Source organism: Alternaria ventricosa, assembly GCF_023758065.1.
Source record: "Alternaria ventricosa strain BMP 2768 chromosome Unknown scaffold_3, whole genome shotgun sequence".
In the NCBI taxonomy this organism is placed as follows: domain Eukaryota; kingdom Fungi; phylum Ascomycota; class Dothideomycetes; order Pleosporales; family Pleosporaceae; genus Alternaria; species Alternaria ventricosa.
The window spans coordinates 69,180-93,330 of record NW_026055683.1 but is presented as its reverse complement, the minus strand read 5'-3'; the positions used below and the strand labels follow the sequence as shown (position 1 = coordinate 93,330).

The following is a 24,151-nucleotide window of genomic DNA, read 5'->3' as shown; positions in this document are numbered from 1 at the left end:
CCCGTTCCCGTTGACAAAGATACCAAGCCCAGCTATTCCTCCGCTGCCTTTGACCATGGTAGACCAGTTGCGAGAGCCGACGGAGATATCAATTGGAACGATGACTTTGCCGTATGATGACTGGTTGTGGCGGATGATGAATGATATGTTCTCTGTGGGAAGGAGTTAGGCCTGAGTAGGGTGGAGTTGGAGCGGGAAGAATGTCTACGTACCACAGAGTATAAGAAGCAGACGTTCTTCTTCTATTGCCGGCGGTGCGGTGTTGGGAGCATTCTTGTAGCACTCCTCGCGGTAAGGCTGTAGGAGATCGTAGAGTCGCTGTTCGAGCGAATCAGTTGACATGATGAGGTGATTGGTCGCGACTTGATTGGTATATTGCAAAGTGGGGAGGATAAAGTGGAGAGTTTTGGACGTACGAGACTCCCGCGTAGGCGGCAGAGTGGACCTGGGGTGTTTGCGCTAAGAACTCAGTCTGCGTCACTGTGCAAGCGGGTGTTGATCGTGGATTCCGGGTGAACTATACAAGGCCGTGCGTGACCGCGGAAACATCTGAGAGCCATGATTTGGGATTTGGTAGCGTTTTTATGACGCGGATGCGAAATGAAAGTTTGCTTTGAGAGCCGGCCCACCAACTAGCAGTTCTTCTCTTCAATCAGGTCGACTAATCCCAACTGCGGCAAGTGCGAGGTTGTAGTGACGGTATCGAATAGACAAAGATCATGGTAACAGTGAATCCCCATGTGGCCGATTTGCAAGCTTGTCACCTCCCACCCTGGTTTCTATCATCGAGCCCACAATCCCTAGTCCTTGAAGTCGCCATATCCATCAATTCCCTCGTTCTTCAGGATTTCTCTAACAACCTTGTCCACCTTCTCTCCGAGTGCCTGCACAACATTTTGGCCCCATTTGACTTGCTTCCACACTATGACTGTAAAGTCACCTGGGCCGTTGTGGATGCACACAGTTGCCTTGTGACCGACCTCGCTGTTGTTGTGGCCGCGGACATCAACGACAGTGATCGAGATCTGGGACGCGAGGATCTTGGGACTGGCCGTGTACTTAATCAGGAAGGTGATGTTTCCTGCATGTAGGCCGTCAGTTACTTCATGTCTTCATGGGAAAGGATTAGACTTGCCGGCAATGGTCTCGGCGATGTTGGCAGGCAGACTGCCGCGGCGAGGGTTGAGATAGGCAAGCATGTGCTGCTGTAGGGGGTCTCGAACCATGATATTCAGATAACACATATTGTATGCTCTTCGCTAGAACGCTATAGATCGATACATGAAACAAGGTACATTACTCATAACACTTCGCTGCTCACGGCGACCCCTTCCTTGGCCTGAACACTGTATTGAAGTTCTTTTGCGTAACGAACCAAGCGTTATGAGTCTTCCACTCAGCATCAGGGTGCTCAAGCTGGACCTGCAACCAGTGTTAGTATCGTCCAATCTTCGATCTCATCAGTAGTGAGACTTACCTCGAATCTCCTCAGAAAACTCGGCACCAGCTTGTAAATCTCAAGAAGACTAATGTTCTTGCCAATGCACGTCCTAGCTCCAGCACCAAATTGCAACATCGTGCCCTTCATTTCCTTCAGCTTATCCGGACTAGCCTCAATCCAGCGTTCAGGACGGAAGGTATCGACATCTACACCGAACACCTCCGGTCGGCGGTGGACGATCCAAGCGTTGCAACCGACGATGGTGCCACCAGGTATGAATTCGCCGCAGATCTGCATACCCTGCTTGGGTACAACACGCTCGAGAATAAGGCCGGGTGCGGGGTGGAGACGGAAAGATTCTTGAATGACAGCGTCGAGATAGGTGAGTTTTTGGGCTTCAGGCCAAGAGACGGTCTTGTCAGGGCGAGACTCGACGATTCCATCTGCTACAGCAGTATCGAGTTCCTGCATGAGCTTCGCGTAAACGCGCGGGTGCTTGACAAGGAAGTAAAAGACGGCTGACAGCGAGATGGCGGTTGTTTCCGAGCCTGCGAAGACCATGGATGTGCATGTTGACAGGATGCGGTTGTCGTCCATGAAGTCGTGGTCGTGGCTTGCTTGCGCAAACTTGGAGAGGAGGTCGATGCCATGAGGGTTGGCTTTCTCGTCGTCGGAGAGACCGAAGCGCTTGATCTTCTCGACTTGTGTGGCTCGCTCGTTGGATCGGTTCAGGGCGAAGAGGGTGACGGGGTGGACACGCTTGTCCAGGCCGATGCGCTGTGCGAGGAGGCTAACGGGGTTCTTCCAGAGAAGACGGTCGAGGATGGGGATTTGGCCGACCTGAAAACGCGTAAGTATGGTCCCAAACATGCCAGGTTCTGCTTGTGAGGACTTACCGGTGCGACATAGTCGAAGAACTTGCCCAAGAAGCCAATAATGTTATCCACGTCCTTGTTTCCTTCGACGAAGCCCAGTCGCTTACTCCACGTCAACTCGCCGATAACGTCGAAGGCGAAGAACTGCAGCCATTGACTGAAGTTGCAGCTCTGGCCAGTCCTGGCGTACATGTCCTCCGTCTTGTCCAGCCAGTATGTCAGTGTCGAGCTGACGAGAGGCTCGTAGTTGACGAGCGAGCTCATGGAAAAAGCGTTGTTGACGCATCGGCGGTACTTTGCGTGGAAGTCTTCGTCGGTGGTGGAGAAGAGGGAGAGCAGCGGCGCGCCCTTGGAAACGGCGCCTTGGACGGGGTAGAAGTCGGACTGGAGAGGTTAGCTATCGCTCAGTAGATCAACAGACATATGCATACCTTGGTAACACCTTTATTCAGCCCATAAATAGCTTTGATAGCCTTTGGGTCCGCGAAAGACAGGACGTTCGGTCCCAGCCTGACGATGTCGCCATGCTTGCGATGCAACGCGAGGTTGGTCCATTGATGATTGTGCTTCGACACATCCCACAGCCGCCACCAGTTGGTGTATCCCGCAGCCCAATGTCCAGGGTATTTGTTCAGGCCGTTCCAGTACTTGTTGTTGAAGAGATATGCGATGGTGGTCGTAGCCAGAACAAGCGGCCAGTACTGCACCAGCAGCGGGACGATCTCGTTGGCCAGCATGTTGCGCGACCGATCTACCCGGTAATAAGATATTCGATCCGGAGTCCAGATAACGGTAGCACGTGAGTAGGTATATGCCAGAGTAAGCAGCGCGACACGTGTAGAACGCTCACCTGGGGCAAAAGCTCATATAAATGGCAGTCAGCCGTCGGGCATGTGCCGCCCACTTCCCGCGTCGTCAGGCAGTCGGGTCGGAGTCGGAATCGCCATCGCAACGCGTCTGGGTGCTTGCGCAAGATTGTGTGTGTCGGCAGTTGATAGCTGAGGCGTGAGATGATGAAGGTGGGTCGGTGGCTGGATTCGCGCGGCTTGGAAGGATGACGCGGGGACAGTAGCTCCGGGGCGCTTTCGCGGGGTAAACCTCGTCCATCACACTGAACGCCCATCCTCAGCCCTATTCATTGGCCTCAAAACTCGGTTATCGCGATGCATCCAATTTATCGTCCTGAATCTGATTGGCTAAATCGCGCGTGTACAACACCATGCGGGATTGAAGTCATCGCAAACCCAAGTCTCTCACAACGCCTCAAGATTCGGCGCAGCATCGCCAATGTGCTCTGTGCTATTCTTGAACTGCCGATTATCGTCACTTCGACAGCTAAACCTTGTGTGAGACGATAGCGAGGGTTTGTGGACCTTTGACGTGTCGGCAGTTGTATTCGAATGTCATAACTGCAACTGCCGATATCTCCTAGGGGAAATGGGCGCCGAAGCCTCCGAGCTGTCGTCACGTGGCTCCGGCTACATCTCGCCCTCGGCTGTCGTACAACCTTTCCAGCAGCTTGTGAGAATTATGAAATTCCCTTTCCATGTTCATGCGAGTTGTAGGTGCGTTTGACGATCGGCAAGGATGTGCGCAATTTGTGAGCAATGTATCGTCTGATAACAAGCTCATTAGAAGCACAGTTTGCGAAACATGCGCGTGGGTTTTACCGTAATGGTGGACAAGCCAAGTGGCATGTCTTGCATATATGCATGGGCAAGATCCAACTGCGTAACCCGGATATATGCAAGCCCAGTAGAATCTCGACGTCAGCGGCCCTCCCGCACCTCACTTTCGCCTTCATCACATTCCGTATCACGAGATATACTCAATCCTCCAGTGCAAATTGATAAGAGAAATAAAGATCGAGCCGAAGCCCTGCGCAAAATTTTTATGATCAGAGTAATGTATTGCTGATATAGGGCAGTACTTCTTCTTGCATAATGTTGTATCATACAGAAGTGTCGACTACTATCCACAGCTTAGCCGGTGTTGAACCGACTCAAACCATCCTGTGCACCAGCACAAGAAGACTATACTAGAAAGATGAATACCAACAACCTGATCCGTGGAAATGTATGGCTGCTTAGCCAGTGCACTGGTAGTCGTAGTTCATGCGCGAAGCATCCGTGTCCTTGGGAACATAAATAGTAACCCGACGACCATCCGCCTCAAGCGTACCCACATACGAGTCGAAGAAGGGACGCCAGTAGACCTGCCCAGTTCCACCGGGGCAGTCAATGTTGATGGTAACGGACGTGGTGCTCGTCATGGTTGTGGAGAAACCGGCGGAAACGCCAATCTCCGCGCTGACTGCGTCCCATGCACTTGCACCGAGACTAGCGCTTGCTGTGATGGAAAAGGTCTCTGACTTTGCCTCTGAGACTGTGTAGGCGCCGTTGTTGGGGACTTGGGCGACGAAGACGGCGGAGCCGGGCATGTAGACGTTGTAGGATGTGACGACGTCTGAGAACCTGTCGGCTTGCTGTATGACACGTGGTTAGCTTTCGGAGGAGCGAAATGACCAAGCTGATATACATACCCGGGTCTCCAATCCATTGACTTCAGTCGCCGCGGCGAGGCTATCGATCTCCGCCATGAGGGTTTGAAGCTCAGCTTTGTCCTCTTCGACAGTAATCTCCTTGTAGCTAGTTGCTGTGGCCGTAGACATCAGACGCCAGTCAGTGGCGAGCCTGATGGCGACCTCAGACCAGTCTGCTGGCGGAGCTGGAGACTGGTAACCGCCCGTGTCCTCTGCGCAGTTGTCCTCGATGGCTCTGGCTCTGCCGCCCCAGCCAGAGGCAGAATCGCAGACTTCGTACTCCTCGTTATTGCAGAATGAGATACGGCAGTTACCGCGTGTCCAGATGCGGCATGCCCCTGGGTTGACGCAGACACTCATGTCCGGGTTGGTGCCCTCGCCGAAATAGGCATTGCCACTCATGATGTTGCGGCCTGTGCATTGGCAGAAGCATCAGTCTTGCTCTTCTATGACGAAAAGGATGAAAGCAAGAGAGGTTGAGGTACTCACAGTCAGCCCAGTTGGGCTGCAATCTTGCCTCGCAGAAGATACCGCCAGTTTGCGTTCCGTCCCAGTCCTCTTGACGAGGAGCAATTGGGGAAGCAGTTCCCATTGCCGCAAGCATCGGCAAAAGGGTGAGAAGGTAGTTCATCTTGTCGAAGATGGAGTCTTAAGGTCGAGGATGAATCAGGTGATCTGAGAAGAAGGTGGTTGGCTGTGATGATGGGATTGAGAGCAAAACCATACATCTTTATACCTTTCTGCCCTTCCAACCACCTCACGAGCATCCGTCTATCCAGCGTCATGGCTGGCCTGACTATGCACAATGTCTACTATCGAACATGGGATATGGTTTGCCTTGAACGTGAACCACAGCTCTGAGCTCTAGCGATTGGTGCTCTCGTACACTATCGTTGATGTGCATACCTCTGGGGGCCAGAAGTAATGCGCTACTCAGAGCATACGACACTTGGCTGCTGTCATCCAGTGTTTTGAAACGATTGTCTAAGATTAGCAGAGCCTCTTGCCAGGCAGAGGCATCCGAGTTTCCCGGTGGTGGTAGATTTGAGGGAGTGGAGAAGGGGCTGAAGCGAAAACCTCAGATATCTCGATCGCAGGACGATATCACGGCCCCAATAACTTCTCGTGGTGCCTTGCTCCTCTAGGACTTCAGTGCCTTCCATTTGTACGTCTTGCAAAAATATGACAGGGCAGATGTCATGAAGCGAATGTTTCTCACCATCCCATGTGTTCTCAAAAAGAAGTTGACGAGACCGAGACAACTTCCTCTTCCAGCTTCACCACACGTTCCTCGAGGCGATCCACCTGGGCAGCTTGAGCATGCATCGGCTAACACGGCGCGGGCCCAACGTCCCCACGTTTCTCTTCCCAAGGCTCTTCTCTGGTCGGAAGGTTCTTGAAAGCAACGGCATGTCCGATGTACGTGCGTAGGTAAGGTTTGGAGCCTCGAGGCGAGCGATGAAGAGGAACCAAGACGACCGCCAAGCGCCAAGCATTCCCATCACTCCACAACCACCATGATTGTTCGTCTCTTAAAGGCTATTTCCCCACAGTAAGCTGCTGAATGTAGCGAAAACATGCGAATGTAACGGATACGATGCAACCTGTTCACGTTAGTTTGAACATATTTACGCCCTGCAGGTGCGATGGGGCGGACTACTCTTGCAGCCCATACTTACCTCGACACCAGAGGATGCAGACCATCCGAATACCCGTCTGAAAGACAGCGGAGCCTCTCATCCTTTCCCAACACGTAGTCGCCAGTTGATGCCTCGCGGGGGGCCTGTTGCGGTACGAGCCGCACACCCGTCACTGCAGGTACCTTGATGTCCTCTCCGCTCTTGGCAAACTCCGCTGAAAGACTGCTACGTCATGTTAGGTCCACCGTGAGGCTGATTCATACAACAATGTAAAGACGGCATGTGCCTACCTCGAAAACGTCTTTGATGCTTGATACTTCCACTCGTCCCTGGTTGTGCTGACCATTATGACTAATTTTGTTTTGCTAGCCGTAGCGCTCCTTCTCAACTCATGTTTCGCCCAAGAATCGAATTATAGATCTTTGGAAAGGTGTCAAGGCCCCATCAACGCTATCGCCAGCGGCAGTCAGTACTTCAACTCGACCGGTACTGTCCGCTTAGCCTCGAACCCAACACACGACGATGACTGGTACGTCAGCGTCACCATCACCGATAGACGCGATCCGAATCACATCTACGGGCTCGAAATGCCCTGGCAAGAGAGGGAAGCGTTTATAAGTGTTCCGAATTCGCTAGTTGGAAGTCAAGATGGCAATCAGACGGAGTACTGCGTCTACGAACTCCCGGGACAAGACGCCTCTTCGCAGCAGGAAGCTGATGATTGTAGCGGCGTACTGAGCGACGACTGCATTGACGCCTTGATGAAGAATACGCCGGTCATGTCGGATGGCCGATGTCATAAGCCAGAGAATGTCGAAGACGCCTGTGGGATGGTTGCGTCGCAGCCAGTTGGTCAGTTTATCCCGCTCTTATCTTAGTTCAGCGACATGATTTTGTGACCTGGCTCGCGTTTTAGTACGGTAAACTCATACTAACACGGAGAAAAGGCACACCATCGAACTTCAACAGCACCGAGTGTAGTTTGTCCGAGATGCCGCATGTCGATATACCGGACAATTATCGCACCTACTATGCACACCACGTGCCTGTATCTGAAGGCGGAGGTGGTTACGAGAACTTTGACCTTTACGATAGGCACGTTCGAGAAGCAGTGCCCATGGTCTTCACCATCAAGTCTCCAGGTGGCACCATCGCACACAAGGCCGTTTGTGTAGCACCAAACAATGTCGCTGACGGTAGCCGTGTTCCAGAGTCTGCTGCTGCTCAGTTGTTCCCTGGGGCTTCACTGGTGGCAGCCCTTGCTGTTATGGCTTTTGTATCTGTTCTCTCGATAGCTTGATAGATTTTGGCATTTCCGTGTCCTTTACTTGCAGTTTAAAGTAATGACATTCGCATCTGGTGACTTCTAGCATTAGCGTTGTAACGGTAGTAATACCGGGGACAATAGTCAAGCCGAGCATTCAGCTCTAGTCAAAAGTATGATCGGGTGACTCGCAACGTGTCAAAGTCTCGGAGCTTGAAGCGACATGTTGGTATCCAACTGGTGTGGGATGCGACCAAGTTTGGGGCGCGGAGAAAAAGCACAGTGATCGGCCTTAAGTCGCTACTGCAAGACGATGCCCGAAAACCGTAGACATGTGATTGCAGATAGGGTCCGCGTCTCGCTACACCCGGTGGTGGGCTGTACATTGGAAGACTTGCGCGATAATGATAGTCGAGTCGGCAGACGTGTATAGCCGAGATCCTTTCGTGAGGATTTGCTTGAAGGGTTGTCAAGTGAATGGGTTAACCGAAAGCGGGAGGTGACAGTACTGTTACAGCAACTCCTGACGATGGAGCGTATTGGGATCTGAGATTAGCTACCATCTAGCCGAAGATCTGCAAAATCTTTGACTCGTAAACACCCGTCAGCCTTGATTCCTCGGGGCTACATTCCATGATAATCTACCCACGCGTGCATAACTTCTCATCAGCCTGAACACTGCACATACTTCTCCGCGGCAGTGCACGACGACGACGGCTGATTATTTCCGACTAGAAGAAATATGAGGCTTCGGTGGGTACGTCAGCGGCTGCGTAAGAGGGTCTAGATGCGACAGTGTAAAAGCGAAGTTGCGATCCCAGCATACAAGTCTAGCCGAAACGACGAGCAGTATGGCGAAGCGCCGACAAAGCTCAACAATCATGCCCTGCCTGCGCTCCGCTCAAAGAGGCAGATTAGGGTCCAGGAACATGGCTTGACAAGCGACGACTACCGATCGTCTGTGGGTGCAACCCCATTTGGTTTCAAGGTTCCCGTCAATTAGTCGATGAGGTTGGGAACGACGGGCCAGCCATACCACTAGGACCACGATCCGACACCCCCGATCGAGCTGTTCTCAACTCTGCAGTGTTGAGGTTCGCGGGCGAGAAGATGGTGTGGTGGATACCAGAGCTACGGTAGCCCAAGCTCCCCGTCAAGGATGATGGGGGCGGCTACCATATCTGACCCCGCTCACATCTCATAGGGAGACTGTTTGGACGAGATGCAGCCCCTGACTTGGGAGCCCCTATATTTCCCAAGTTGTTCAAAGACCTGGCCTCATTGTTTCTCAACAAATCTTCTCCTAGATGGTTAGAACTGACCACTGGCCTAAGATGATACCCAAGTGGCTTGGGTAAAACGGAGGATCGGACGAGGCATCTCTCGGATCTAGCGCTTATACCAACAGGGACGCTTGGATAGCTTCGGAGAGCGAGGCACGAGCCAAACAAGTCTTGAAGACAGGGAATCGTAGTGTTCGACTTCGGTGCTCGAGCCGGGGGCATCAGCCATGGGTTTTCAGGGACTTTTGGATAGAGCAGGGACCACCTTGTGTAACCAGAGTATATAGGCCTAGCAGCCCGTGTGAGAAAATGGTTCAATCAGCAGTCGGGCTGGCTTGTGATCCGGCTGCATAGTTGCCCACCTCTATGGCAGGCGAAGAGACGATATTTCCAAGATTGACCGGGCCCAGAAAGCGAGCGCATTAGAGGAAAGCAGCCGGAGCAGGAAAATTCTGCAGCGCTTGAGGTCAAGACAAGTGCCGTGCTCCGCACATGCGCTGGTAAGTATGCTCGAAGCTTGCTTGCTGTGGGTGAGTCATCTAGGTCCACGTCGCGATGCAGGCGTATGCGGCCGCCGCTTCGCCGACATATTGTGAAACACGACGGATGAATTGCGTGCATGATCAGTCATACGTACATATGCTCCATGACGACGCTCTATCACGAGCAAGACAATGTCTGTGTTGGAGGGTAAATGTTGGGCGAGGACGGGCCTGGGAAAGGGTTGAGTCGTGGGGGAAGGAGCCACCCGCTTCGTGTCGGCTTAAGTGGGGCACCTGACCCGTCTGTGCCCCTGTCAAGCTGAAAACGCAGGAAACGGTCACGAGTATCCTTACACGTTGCGATATAACATCATGCTCTGTATGCACGCACGATCCTTTTGAATCATGAAATCGGCACCAGCAAAAGTAAAAGCATCATGACAACGTGGGGCAGTCGGCCACGGCCGCGGCGCATGTCCAGGACGTTGCCCCGCGTATTCGTTTGCTATGAGGCGCAGCGACAAATCCCAGCTGCAGGTCTCGGGGTCGCCTTTGCAGGTCTGAAACATGGCAATGTGGGATGCTATCGATAAGTCCGTAGAGATGGGACGACTGGACGGCGCTGGGGTTGCCGAGCATTGCGTAATGCTCTCGCTTTGCTTCACTTGAGGATACTTTTCTCCAATCGCGCAGGTGTAGGCCTGGCAGGCGATGCGGATTGAAACGGAAACGACCTCTCCGATGCAGCCTTTCTTTTGCGCAGAAGCGACCGTTTCCCATAGAGACAGGTGGTATCGGCCGGAGCGAGTTATTGCCAGTTTATTGCCAGGTCACTGTGGGTAACATCGTCATGAGGCCCGATTGTGTCGGTACTGTAGAGGTGACATCGGCAGCGCCGAATTGATCTGCTCGAGGTGGCATCGTCACCGCCGAAGCGCACGTGTCTGCGGCTGTGCAGCCTAAGCGAGAGTGGCGCAACTGCCGACGCCACTTGGATAATCCTCTTGCTTCTTCGTAGGAGCAGCATCATCGTCATGAGGGCACAATTGCGCAAGCAGGAGTCGTAGAATATTCGCATCGTGCTTCAGCAGGCGCCGAAGCTACTCGACCATGGACGCTGGCATGATAAACTTCTGGGCCGTCTGCGGCTCACATGATCGCGGGTTTTTCGGTAGAGAACCCTGCTCACATCCCTGCTGGGCCCGCTGATTGGGCTGACTGTTTCGAGCCCATTTTTAGGCTCAAGCAACGTCAACCTGTAGATGGCCCAAGACTACCACGACTACACCCACCGTGAAAGTCCTGCTCTGCGAAACCCCTTGACAAGCGTAGAGGGCTCGTCCTCCCTTTAACCGCACACTCCCCAAAAGGGTAGCAAAGCCGCTGCCGTGCTCTCTGCTTCCGGACGCCCAAAGAAGGCTTCTGGAATCCGTGTCATGTCGCAACACCAGATGCTCGACGCCCAACTATAAGCGCAGTTGCAGGCTCGAGCATGCTGCGACGCTCGCCTACGGCGTGTATCCATGTGCAGGTTTGGTGGCTGCTGCGGCCTCCCGATCAGGTTTCTGCGGCTTCGCATGCATCTGCAACCGTGAGGCCGTCTTCAGCTGCCCTGGTGCACAGCACTATTCGGTCATAGTCGTCGATTACATTTGCTATTTCCACTGCGGAGGCTGATCAGACGCCTCTTTCGCAGTCATCTCCGCGCGTGCATGGCCGAGTAGTCGTTCGCACAACACTCGCAGCCATGAGAGCATCGCAATCTTCGCGCACCACACGCATCCGCCTATCCACGCGTGCGCAACGCGCTCGCCGTGTCCGTCGGTCAGCTTAGATCCGACTAGACCTGCAGCTGCGGACTCTGGCCGTATGCACGTTTAAACAAGCTAGATGCGCAGTGCAGCTAAACGGGGCAGTGTGCATGAAATCCTTGCCGACAAGTGTGGCCACGCCGACCCATGATCGTCGCTTGTAAGCTCTTAAGAGATCCCACCCACCACCACCACTAGCCTTCTTCACCCTCCTCCCACCTCGCCTTCCCCCATCCTCATTCGCCCGCCCCTCCCTGTCTCTCCTCCTCAATCCAAGGCGCCTCTCGAAAAATTATACCCGCCAGAGACATTTTCTTACAACCTCTCTTTTGTTCTTTTCTTTGAATCTTTGATAAATCGTCCCATCCTAATATCGCAAACGTCTCGCACATACCACACACACAACATGCCGATCTCGTTACTACCCGCCTCGGCTGCGGCCTTTGCGCCCCGATCAAACGTCAACGTCGTACTAGCCTCCAAGGTCGAGCCATGGTTAACACAAACTCTCAAGAGGGTCAACCGCGTCAAGCGTCCGTTGAACAGCGTCCAGCAACACACGAGGTGTCTGACAGAAACTCTTTCCGGACCCAACGCTATGTGGTCGCTGTGCTCAATCATGGTACCAAAGGCCCCGGACTCGGAACTGCGCAAGGACAACAACCCGCTGGTGGAAGCGCTCTTCAACTACCAGCTCATCCACATCGAGGCCTACGTCGTACACGTTGACATGGTTTCACAACATGAGGTCGCATTCAAGCTTACACCGGAAACCATCGAAGCGCTTATCGAGTACCACAAGGACATCTACTCCGTCGATGTATCCGCCAGCACCTGGGAATGGGCCGAGAAGGAGCAACAGCTGAAGAAGCTCCAGGATGGATTTGTCCAGGCTGTCAACCGCTACGTCTTCCGAACTGGTGTCAAGGCTCTGGAAGGACTCGAGGAGGATGGTGCGGGAGAGCTACTCGAGGGACGAGGTGAGGACGTCAAGAGCGCCATCATGGGCCTGTTCCTCCCGCTCCTTCCTCCTCCTCCCAGGATCGTCGACGTTGTCCGCCCAGCACCGCTTCTACCAAGCTCGCCCGGCTCAGCCAACTGGTGGGTGCCAACGCAGCAGTACCAGTCGCACTCAGCCCCGGTCGACACTTGGAGAGTGGTCCCATCGACGCCCAGCCCGACCATCGCTACCTGCGGTGAAACTGGACCAACATTCTGGAGCACCATGGGAAACATGGGCTTCGAAGCGATCCAGCTCCCGTCACCGACACCCTCCTACAGCCAGCCATACAACTCGACGAGTCCATATGCACCATGCACCAGCCCGTATGCGCCAAGCACTAGCCCATACACGTCAAGTTCGTACTACAGCCCGCCCCCAGCGTCGGCACCGATACCAGCCCTTCCTCTGCCGAGCGTGCTAGCCCAGCAGTGCGGGTCAAGCGCCGTTCACGGAGGTTTCGGCGGTTTCGGATGGGACACAGGATTCGCACCACAGTACGCAGCATTCACATAAGCTGAATGACAAACTCGACTGTGGTGTATGCACCTGTTCTCTGTCGATACTGGGAAGCGTGGACCTGGCCAGTCCCCCTTGCTCTTCCCTTTACCGCGCAGGTTGCCCAGCGCACCAACCTTGCGACGCCCGACACGAGACGAATGCGATATTCACGACATGATGTGCAAACATCACTACCCAACCGGCATGGGACGGCGTTTTATCATTGATTCCTTTTAGCGAGCGTCATTTCCTCTCTCCTTCTCCGTACATTTTCTTTTTGATACCTGCTCTCACGTTATCTGTTTTGTTTTTAGCGAGCGATTTCCTTTTTTTTGTCTACCACAACGGCCGGACCAGGTCTTTTCATTTACTTGAATACAGCATCTCTGGGAGGCATGCATGTCGGGCATTTCAAACGGAAGACGGTTAAACAACAGCCTCACGGCTCACGAGGTCAGGCACACTCGGTTTTGGGATTTTTGTTGTGCTTTTTTCCTGTTTGTTAATGTCGTTTTACAATTCCTGGACGGATGCGCTATCTCTTCGTTGAGCCTGTGGCATGCCATGACTCTTTACGATCTGACGCGATTCACGTTCACGAATTACGCTTACTTGGCCTGGCATTGAGTGTCAGCTGGATCTGCCGAGAGGTGGCGACAAAAGTTATACATGCATCTGCGATGCCGCTGTGATAGCTCGTCTCTGTTGCAAAGGAGGACTGGGTCGGAAAAACTAGGGAAAGCGACTGCGCGGGGTCGAGACATGAGCACGCCCGTGGCGTCTCTGCCTCTTGGGAGGTGGTCCTCTGCTTGCGGAGCAAACACTTCCTGACGCACCTTTGCGCTATCGCTGACCTTTCTTTCGACTTGGGATACTGGATGCACGGAGACTGTAGGTTCATCTCCTACACTTCAAGCAAGTTCTTGGAAGAAGCACTCTCCTGGTTGACCTGGGAGCAGTTGAATCGGATGCTGGAACAGAAGCAAGCTTCTTTAGCCTTCTAAACTTAATAAAAAACGAAACTTGAATCCAAAGAAATCAACTCTTCAAAGAATTGTGCATCGTCGCCAGTGAGACTTGATGATTAACATGGAGTGCGACGCCCCTACAGCCTGACAGCCACGCACCGCCAAACTGGGACTTTCGCATTCGCGTCGATCATCCTCGCAGATCAAGAACACGATACCCACTTTCGATGCGGCATGGAACATCGCATCACCCGAGCCCTTGGTGTTGGTAAGTGACCACTTTTTGCGGCACAGTTTGGCGAGGCCACCAGGCGACGCCGCCGCAACAGCGCGCGCAGCCTGATTGATGTTCTGCCGGCCTCGCCAACCTTCAGCCCCACGCAAATCGCAAGCAAGCTCAGCATCCCGTCCCATCAACCATTCATCATCTCAACACCGCGGATGCCACAGGACTACCACGCTCATAAAATTGGAAACCGGAGGCAGTGAAGGCTATGGTGAGGATGTCGCAAAGTACGCAATCGATGAAAGATCTGGCACAGTGAACAGTCGACAAACGCGCCATCATGCCAACCCTGACAAAACATCCGGAACCTTTGATCACAAAGACCGTCAGTAGCAGAAAACATGCTTGCTGTGCAACAGAATATTATATCGCGTGATCGCAAGTCAAGCTAATCTTCGCCTTAAGACCACGTCTCAGCCTTTGACTAAAGCTCATCTCTCAGCTTCTCATATATACGCGAAATCTACCTAGGTACTCATTCACTATAAGCATCGCCAGCGCCACAGCATTCACTTCCTACGCCGCGAGAATATTTTTCTCGTTTCCTTGGTGAAAGAACAACAGGCGATTAAAGATGGCGTTGTCCGCCTTCCACGTCCGGACTGAGCAGTGTATCGCCACACGCACGGTATATTCACTCGTTCACACTGAACGAAGTAAGCCTACAACCTCAGCTCCTCGCCAGCCTAACGCCATGGCCTCTCGTGGATTCACTATGGCTTCAGTCTCCCCTTCTCCATATAAAATACCCCCCTTTTTCCTCCTAGCTGTTCTCCATCACAGCACCGGAGTCAACTCTCAACCCACCCAACAGCATACGCGTCGAACCCAGCTCAGTATCACCACTAGCAAACTCCAAGCTTTGCTAGACAAGAAACAAGCCGTCCTCATCCTACCAACTACTCCCATCTCCTCGCAAACGACAAAGCAGAGATGGCGCCGACTCCCTTCGCCAAGCAGATGGAGCAAGCGGCTAAGAAGGACACAAAAGCCGCCGCTCCGTCCCCTAATGCGAAGGCCAACCTCCTCGCCTCAGCCTTCGTGACCGCCCCGGGCTCCAAGAAAGCCATGAAAGAGTCCGAGAACAAGATGGGCGACGTGGCCAAGATCTACGAGCTCTCCCACGCCGACCGCAAGATACTGGCGACGGGGCCAAAGGTGCAATTCGTCGACAGCGAAAACGCACCAGTAGCCGAGATGCCCGTCGCTCTCTTCCGCGCGATCTCTATCAAGAAGGAGATGGTAGCTGGCCCTGATCCAGTGATCAAGCTGCCCGTAGGACTTGAAGTTCAGATGGTCCAAGATCTGATCACGCACTTCAACGAGATCACCACCTGGAAGAAGTTTGCAAAGGAGATTCACCCGTACAAAGCCCCGGGCGCCTACGAAGACCTCCAGCTATGCAGCGCCGCGGACTACCTCGGCATGATGGCGTACACCCAGCGCATTTTCAACCGCTACTGGGCCCTCATCCGCGCGGAGCGTCTGCCAGAATATTCGGACATCGATGCTTTCTCCATCATCCAGACCCCCATTGGCGAGAACCTCTTCCGCAAAGTAGTCAACAAGCTCGCTCAGGCCGAGCTTGAAGGCAAAATTCCCGACCCGGAGGATTATGCGGCCTATCTCGTGCACAACGAGCGGTTTGGTCTAGCTGTCACCGAAGCCAAGGAGAAGATGCAGAAGCATCATGACTACGTTGAGCGCACGGCCAAGCGGGAGGCGAACGCGAAACAGAAGAACGATGCCGAACAGATGTGGTCGCAGCAGCGGAAGCTGACCCAGAAGGAGAAGGCGGAGAAGGACAAGGCGAAGTGGGAGGCGGCGAGGAAGACGGAGGCGGAGCTGGCTGCTCGTGTCCAGGCGAAGCAGGCGGCGCCGGGGCCGAAGAAGTGGACTGTGGAGGAGGCGGGCTACCTGCGTCGTGTTCGTGGGATTAACGTGCCTGTCTAGGTGCGATGATAATACCTGCGGCGTCGTGGTGCGTGTGTTTCTGTAGCTGGGCCTGTAGAGGCCAGTATGTGCAGTAGTCGTACATCTTTGTCTGCATGGGTACATCCATGGAGCGATCAGATATGGTAGCTAGCATCAAATGAGCTCGTTGCTATTACACGGTTTTATCACTTCTTCGCTCGTGTCATTTCCTGTAACATTGTGTAGCTTCACTCACGAAACCTCCAAGCTGTAGTACCACGCCAACCTAGGGAAAAGCTGAACAGCCTAGAGCCTACGTTGACTTTGTGTCACCTTCTTTGCAAGGTTTTAGGTTAATGTAGTCTGCAGACCTGTTCAGCTTTTGCCTTGTATGAGGTGGTACTAGGAAATGCGCTAAGTTGGGGATATGCAAACTTCTTTTCGGTCTGAATGGATACGGTAACCGTGTATGCCTGATTAAAAGCATCGAGGGGCAATCTGAGCTTGTGGCCGACCAGATGATACGATCTCAAACGATCTTCACCTCTTCCATGGGCAGTGACAGTATTAGACGGTTTATGGCTTCTTTTATCTCTCCATCTTCCTTCCCAGCCATTTCAAGTTTCGTCTGTTTCAGCCAGACATGAAGAAAACCTATCCTCCTGTACTCTGGGGCGTTCTCGGACGTTTGCTGAACCACAATACCGCCGATGGCGCTATCGGAACTTTTCGCGGCGACCAAGAGTTTTATGACGCATCCACATTTAAATGGAGGATTGGCGGTGGTCAGGTCATAGTCGGGAGAGAACCAAGAGTGAGAGATTTTCAGATTGTTCAGTCGGAACTGTTCCATAATTGGGCCTGACTTTGAGATGTCCTGAAAACGCGTGCCCCACCTATATCGATCATCTTCGGCGGGATAAAGCCCATCAAAGCCTGTTAAGTCTAGCACAGGCACCATTAAGACGATGCTAGCATTGTTGACCTCTCCGAGGTTAGTAGCACCAACGACAGTATACTCTAGACCGGCAATCTTGACCTCTCTAGTAAATTCATGATCATGCCAGAAAATCGTCGAGTTTTGCGCTGATACCCAAGACCATGAAGGAGCCATCCGGGCAGGGCGCGCTTCATTTCCATATACGCTCCACAGTAAATCCGAGAGTATGCTATTCTTCCATAATCCCGCAATGTAAACGTCGTCAACTCTTTGTAGCCGTGATATTCGATCAACCACAGCTGCAATAGATGGAAGACGGTCACTCTCGTAGGTCATTTGGAGTTTGGTGTACTCCATCACTGTCTTTTGCCAGTAGGTTTTATGGTCCACGCATTGATCGCCCCAGTCAAGATATCCCAGATCTCCTGATTCAGTCACATCTGTATTCCAGATTTTGTCTTCCATGGAATCCTCGGAAGCAAACCCGGTTTGGCACTCCCAGTACACCTGATGTTTGCCAAAGTGTACCGTGCGTTGTGAGAGCCTTCTTTCTTGATACACCCAGGCGCGTGTTAGAAGTGGCATTGATGCCGGTACAGTAGCGCTGACGTCTGTTGGGAACACCCCTGGTGAAGCCCGGACGTACAGGTGCGGATGCTTTTCAAGACGTCTCGCGACTGGGCGATCCGAAGAGAAGAGGCCGCCGTTACTATCTTGGCTAGCTGTAGCTGCAATGGTTAGGTGCGAGCCCTCGTATATGCCGCCCATCGTGGCAGCGGCTTCTTTCCAATCTGCTTCGCTGTCTTGGAGGATACCTTCAGATGTTCAGTGCCGTATCTCTAATTGAATGTTGTTCTCAGAATGTCTCACACAGCGCATCAATCCAGATGTAGTAGATTCCCAAGTAACGGCACACCTCCACTGCATCTCGAAACGTCTTGGGTAGATCAGATGTCTTGACACCATCACGTAGACGTCCGACAGTTTCAGCAGTCAACTTGATGGCCGGGCCATTCAAGCCCCAACAGTGACTGAGACAGGCATACGGAGCTAGACTGCCAAGCATCTCGCGAAGGAAAACATATTCAGTTGTGATCTCCAGGATTCTCTTTGGCAATGGGACGGCTTTTCGTTGCATACAATGGTTATGGTGTTGCATGCAATCATTCTTCCACTCTTGAATCACACAGATTGTCTCTTGCGAAGAAGTATTTTCCGAAAGCGGACGGCATTCCTTGACGTCCCAGACGTCAGGCCAGGAAGGTTCCCGTTCACGTGGAAAGTCTTACGTATTATTAGTTTGAGCGAGATTATAGACTATCCAGACCTACCACTGTAACGTATGACCTCAATCCTTTCGTCGGTGTTGATGATAAGTTCTTGACTTGTCGGAGAAGAGTGTACCCGTATTCCCGATTGCGTGAAAAGGCGGTCTTCGCCCCCAACAAAAGTGACGATAGCATCAAGAATGACAGCGCAGTTCCGACACCCAGAGTCTTCTCCCACCGACAGCTTCATGAGATTGACCTCAGTATAGCCCCATTCCAGTGTCATATCGCCTTCGATCGTTTCGTCCACTATCGGCTGCCTACAACAGACACAAATGTTTTCGCTGTCAGACATGTCTGCGCACGCTTCTAACGTTGTATTGGCGATGACGTTTGCGAGCGAAAGTGGCTCCTCAATGTCTGAGAGGATTATTACAGACACCCTTTGTTACTGTGGTGCTAGGAACGGTATGCGGCAAGAGCACTGGTCTGTCGTGAGTTTGAGGAATGTTGATGCAAAGTCGCAGCCTGACGAAATCAGCTGAAGAAGTAGACATGATGCATGCAGCCAAGTTATGTGGCTGTGGCGAGGTTTCCTTCACCGGTCTACAAAGTAAGGCATGCATGCTGACAGCATATGGATTATGTGATGAATCCGTGAATTATCAAGAGTATTGCGATTCCGTGTTCTGGGGGAGATTTTATCTCCGCGCAGCCCACGCGTTGATTCTGAACCGCAGAAAGAAGAGACGCAGACATGGCTTGCTAAGACGATGTAGAGGTGTTGGGTGTGAACAACGCAGGCCCAGCGCCATCGGCTCCGCGACAGAAGGACCGTGCGCTGCTGACGTAACACAAGCTGGCCGAGTTCACAGCAGCAGCACATCGCGACTCAAGACCCCCACTTAAACACCGCGACAATGGCTTCAGGATACGGACTTGCTGGTGGTAAGTACAATTTACTTCCTGGGGGATAATATTGGGAACTTTGGGGTTCGGTGGAGGCAGCGGAGCGAGCGCAATGGCACCACGAAGAGCGAACCCGGAACGAATGCGAAGAGCGATCACGACGGCTACACGATGCGAGTACCGACACCGAACGTACCGAAGGATGGAACTACATGGAGGAAATGGGAATAGGGTGGACCGCACATCACTGCTAGCGCAGCGGCCAGCTACAGGCTTGAAGACAACTCTGGATCTTGGGCTTGACTTGCGAGCACACGAACACGGGGAACCGCACGATCAGTAGCTCGAGGGACCAACCGAGGCCTCCAGGATTAATCCCCAGACCTCGAAAGGGTTATCGCATCTCTGACCCGCCCGTGCCAGCTCTTCGCTCGCTCCAATTCTCCACCTCGACCGGCCCGTTCGCCTGCGCTACAATCCTCTAAAGCTCTCCGACCGCGACCCTATCACATACGAAGCAATAAGAAGCGTCTATAGATAGCCAATCACAAAACACCAGCTAACACAAACAACCAGGCCCATCCCGCTGCTTCCCCTTCTGGCAAGAAGTCCTCGCATGCTACACGACCAACACAAACGCCGAGGACGACTCTGGCAAGGCAAAATGCGCACCCGTTCTTGAGGACTACTACGAGTGCCTTCACCACAAGAAGGAGGTGCGTCACCTCCCATCTACTTCCCATCACCCACCCTCCTAAACTCTTCTGCTCCTTCGTCACCTCAAACACCTCACACCAGAACACCAACGCTGACAATGTAATACCAGGCCGCACGTACCCTCGCCCTCCAAGCCGCGTACCGCAAAGCCGAAGCCAACATAAAACGCGACGACGCACCGTCCGCAGGCGAGATAAGGCGATTGGGCGTGTTGGATGCGCCGCTTGAGGAGAAGAATCTCAAGCCGAGCAAGTGGTTCCCGCATAAGGAGATTAACTAGATTGGACTGGACTATATCATGTCTGGGGGCTGGTGATGAGAAGGGAGGGATATGGACTTGTGTATATCGGTACCTAGGTAGCTTATGTTACCTGCACGGCCAGCAGGGAGGGAACAATGAAAGGGAATTGAAAGTGATGAGGCATCAAGCTATACACGTGAGGTGCTGCATGTGCAATCGAACAGCTGATATCTGACTCGTACCAAATGGAGTCTGGCATCGAAGCTAGAACAGCTACAGGCCATGCATGGTAAACTGATCCTATCCTCGTTCTTCACACCGATGAACATGGCGATTGACCAAGCACGGAAACGTTTTCAAAATATGTGATTTCCATTCTCTGACTGAGACTACATCAATGCATCACCCTCCGAACTACCCACTAGCCACTATACCATGCATACGCACAGACACACCCTATCCTACTCTTCCCCCTTATAAACGATGCAGACTGAAAAAACAGAATACCAAACACACCATCATGATCATAACGCACCCTTTTTCGCCCGATATGCCATAATGCTCCATAGAACGCCATAAGCGGAGTAGTTCGATCGATGTAATGATGCGACATAATAGGACAACAGCGGAAAAGAAATACCACCCTCAACTCCATGCATACGCAGAGTTTTGCGGACCGAGAAACCGAGATGCAACCTAATCAAACACACAACAAGAAAGTGTCGTAACCGTCATAATCCAACTTTCGCTCATTTTGAAGATTTTGGACCTTCCACACCGTCGTCGGGTAGTATACGATCTGTACCGAAGCGTGAAAGGAGAAGATATATCGCTAACGTCTGTTGTTCTATGTCTTCCTGCAACTCAGTCTACATGTTTGCAGGGACACTGGTGCGCGCGAGATGGGGAGGATGCGGTGGTGGTGTAGCGGTAGCGCGGCTGCCGATGCTGCCGAGACCGTGGGCTTGAGCCATGCTGCGGTGGAAGGAGCCGATTTTCTGGAAACCCCTGGTGACATGTTAGCATGATACTTTTAACCGAGACAAGGACGCATTCGAAACATACTTTGAAAGATCATAGCTTTCCTCCTCGGGCTCAGGCTCCTCCTCGAAGCTCGTCAGGCTGGCACCACGAACCATCCCTCCGTTGCCAATGATACCCAATCCAAGCCCGTTGACATTGCTATTTGACCGGGAACGTTGGCTTCCAATATGCCGACTGGCGGGTCTGGAGACGGTACGGCTTGGACTCTCTGGGCCGGCATCTTCCTCTTCTTCGCCTTTCTCCTCGGCATCTTGGTCTTGATCTTCATTGTCTTCGGGCTCTGCGCTATTGTACGGCAACATGGGGGGTGAACTGGGGTGGTCGTCGTCATCGCCATCTTTGAAGTCTGGACGTTGTAGTTTGATAGGGCTGAGCTCAAGTGGGGCTTTGGCAGGTGTGCTGGGGAGGTCGACGAACTTCCAGAAAGGTGCTGGACTGGAGAATGCCATGTACTGGCTGGGCATTTGGGCTGTGCTTGGGGGTGCGAGACGGGGCGCGTGGCGGGAAACAAGTGGGGTGACGAGGGCATTGTTCATTCGGTTCGCATCGTAGTTGCCGTTCATGTTGTTCGACCCGGTGTCCGAGTACAGGGTCGGTGGTGAGTTACCGACGTCTGTCTTCATACCAGGGACACTCTGCTTAACGGGGTCCACACCGGGTGATGATTCCAGTCGGGATTCGTCCTGCTTGATGTGAGTAGGTTCCTGGCCGTCATTGGCTCCATAAACAAGGCGCTTCGCCGGAGTCACGAACCGATCCTGGTCGCGTATAGTCGGCGATTGCTTGAAACCTCCAAATGGGCGTGGGCCGCGGTCTGGAGTGTAGGATTCGGTGGCCATCGGGACCGTCGAAAGCGGGGGCGTAGCGGATCGTGGAGGCGACTTGACGCGAGGAGGGTATTGGTTTTGGCGGTTGTCGCGCTCCAAGGCACCTACAAGGCGCTCGGTGGCTTGAGATGGATTGCCCAGCGCGGGCGAACTAGGCCCTGAGCCGTCTATGCGGTATCCGATTGCCACACCGCCCTTGCGAGGGTTAAGCAGTTGCTTCTTGATGAACTCTTCCTTCTCTGACTCTGCAATCTTCCATTTCATACCCTTGCCAGGCTCATCGGTGCGGCGTGCAACTTTTTCAAACGACTTGTTGAGGGACAGATTGTGTCGAATGCTGTTCTGCCAGCCGCTGCTTGTGTGGCGGAAGAAGGCATACCGGGACTTGATGTAGTCGTAGATGTTGGCAAGCGTGAGCATCTCCTCCTCGCTACTGAGGATCGCTTGACCGATGAGCTGAGCGTAGCTGTGAGGCGGCTTGATTTCTTTGGTTGAGTCTAAGCTGTAGTCAATATCGTCGCCATTTTCTAGTAGAACTGCTCGAGAGAAGGTAGCAGGCGAGCCTTTGCTGCGCGGGTCCTTTTCGCCGCGGAAGGTCATGGGGGTTCCGGGTTGTGGGTATCCAGGCGTGGATGTCATCTGGTTGTAGTATGCTTGTGACGATTGGTGTTTGTTGCGAGGGTGCGAAGACGGTGGGAACGGATCATACTGGTCGCGCTTGGGTGTCGGTCCGCTGAGATGCGCGTGCTGATGGGGTTTTGGCGGCGGGTTGCCGTCGTTGTCAGACTCGGCGGCGTCCTCGTTCTTAACCTGACGCCACAACATGGGGTGGAAGTGGTCCTCTTGGTTGGCGAGAAGGAACAACATCTGAGTGCTCATGATGCTGATACAGATACCCGAGTGTAAGGGTGCCTTGTCTCCTCTGGTGAGATGGCGGTCGTCTAGCTTGAGACCGTTGCGGCTGTTTACAGTGATGTACCACTGCTGGTCGTCAACCTCAAAGTTGATCTCGGCGTGGACGCGGGATATCTGGCGCTCAGGCCCGAGGTCGATGTGCACGCCCCAGTCCTGGCGGTTGGCTTCACTTGGAGGCAGCCCAGAGATGTCGGGATGAGAGCTCTGCTGGTTGGAGCGTGTGTTCGAGTCTACACGGCCGATTCTAACTTGCGTGTCCTGAACGAAGAAGCACCAGTCGCGGGCAGCAATCTTGGCAAAGGCCGGGATGTTCTTGCCCTTATTGCGCTGCGACTGCAGGTCGTTGGCATAGTCGATGGCGGCGTGGGGGACATAGCCGGGCACGCGGAGGGCGGCGATGACGATGTTCTGGCGCTCTATGGGGTCCATGGGGTTTTCTGCGTCTCCGCCGTTGGGCAGTGTCGTGTTGGAGTCGTTGCTGGCGACCGACTCTGTGATGCGGGTACGGGGCGGGTCGGGTGCGGCCGTAGCAGCGGGCTCTTGGGCGGCGCCATTCAACTGTGCGAGTGAGTACAAGTTCGCCGCAACACTGGTGGTGTTGGGGCTGCTCACCCGCCTGCGCTTGCGCGAGGGCGTGGCATCTGGCGTGTCGGGTTCAGACTGCTGCTGGGCGTCTCTGCGCGAACGAAGACTTCTACGAGTCGACATGGTGCATGCGGGGGGCTAGCGAGCGAATCTGTGGAGGAGAAGAATGTATCAGCGAGAGTTGTGCGAGTGTGTGCATTCGTGTGTTATTTGTTTTGGGTGGTGACGGCGGACCATGGGAGAGGGACGAGCCAGCCACGGACGTGCGAAGACCAGCCAGCCAGGCGCCCCACCAAGCGACTCGACACACTCGGAACGGGAGCTGCTTACCGCGAAACGTCGGTGTTGGATTCCCAATGCACTGCGCGCGACTGGAAGGCGTCGTCCAGGGAGCGGCGGCGGGCCGGGGGCAGGCGTCGCAGGGCGGTGGTGACGAGAAGGGTGGAAGAGCGCGCGGTCGTGGGCGGAAGGGTCGACGTATGGGCGTGTTTGTTATTCCAGCACGACGCGACTTGGTGGCTAGCGCAGGCGTGGCGATGACCTCAGGACGCAGCGAGACAACGGTGACAATGCGCGACGCGTGGGATAGTCGGTGGCTATCGATAGAGAGATAATGGAGCAGAGCCGCAGGAGCACGGAAGGGGACAAATTACGTCGCCTTGGTGTCCTGGTCCAAGATGCTATCCGTGCGCACTCGT

General features: G+C 53.6%; 6 protein-coding genes across 6 annotated transcripts; 3 read left to right on the top strand and 3 right to left on the bottom strand.

Moving 5' to 3' along the window:
* Nucleotides 1–800: 800 nt before the first annotated feature.
* Nucleotides 801–3,053, bottom strand: J4E93_001969 (uncharacterized protein; the record flags this gene model as incomplete). The annotated part of the gene is made up of 5 exons (XM_049339917.1): nt 801–1,047; nt 1,322–1,422; nt 1,478–2,281; nt 2,338–2,700; nt 2,748–3,053. The coding sequence occupies 5 exons, from the start codon at nt 3,051–3,053 to the stop codon at nt 801–803; spliced, it is 1,821 nt and encodes a 606-aa protein (XP_049202239.1).
* A 1,349-nt stretch (nt 3,054–4,402) lies between these two features.
* On the bottom strand, nt 4,403–5,489 carry J4E93_001968 (uncharacterized protein; the record flags this gene model as incomplete). Its single annotated transcript, XM_049339916.1, has 3 exons — nt 4,403–4,801; nt 4,859–5,271; nt 5,348–5,489. The coding sequence occupies 3 exons, from the start codon at nt 5,487–5,489 to the stop codon at nt 4,403–4,405; spliced, it is 954 nt and encodes a 317-aa protein (XP_049202238.1).
* Nucleotides 5,490–11,744: 6,255 nt separating this feature from the next.
* Nucleotides 11,745–12,854, top strand: J4E93_001967 (uncharacterized protein; the record flags this gene model as incomplete). The annotated part of the gene is made up of 1 exon (XM_049339915.1): nt 11,745–12,854. The coding sequence occupies one exon, from the start codon at nt 11,745–11,747 to the stop codon at nt 12,852–12,854; it is 1,110 nt and encodes a 369-aa protein (XP_049202237.1).
* Nucleotides 12,855–15,026: 2,172 nt separating this feature from the next.
* J4E93_001966 (uncharacterized protein) lies at nt 15,027–16,046 on the top strand (the record flags this gene model as incomplete). The annotated part of the gene is made up of 1 exon (XM_049339914.1): nt 15,027–16,046. The coding sequence occupies one exon, from the start codon at nt 15,027–15,029 to the stop codon at nt 16,044–16,046; it is 1,020 nt and encodes a 339-aa protein (XP_049202236.1).
* A 3,089-nt stretch (nt 16,047–19,135) lies between these two features.
* J4E93_001965 (uncharacterized protein) lies at nt 19,136–20,121 on the top strand (the record flags this gene model as incomplete). The annotated part of the gene is made up of 3 exons (XM_049339913.1): nt 19,136–19,163; nt 19,701–19,840; nt 19,951–20,121. 3 exons carry the CDS (start codon nt 19,136–19,138, stop codon nt 20,119–20,121), a joined length of 339 nt encoding a protein of 112 aa, XP_049202235.1.
* Nucleotides 20,122–20,951: 830 nt separating this feature from the next.
* Nucleotides 20,952–23,576, bottom strand: J4E93_001964 (uncharacterized protein; the record flags this gene model as incomplete). The annotated part of the gene is made up of 2 exons (XM_049339912.1): nt 20,952–21,090; nt 21,148–23,576. 2 exons carry the CDS (start codon nt 23,574–23,576, stop codon nt 20,952–20,954), a joined length of 2,568 nt encoding a protein of 855 aa, XP_049202234.1.
* Nucleotides 23,577–24,151: the final 575 nt, after the last annotated feature.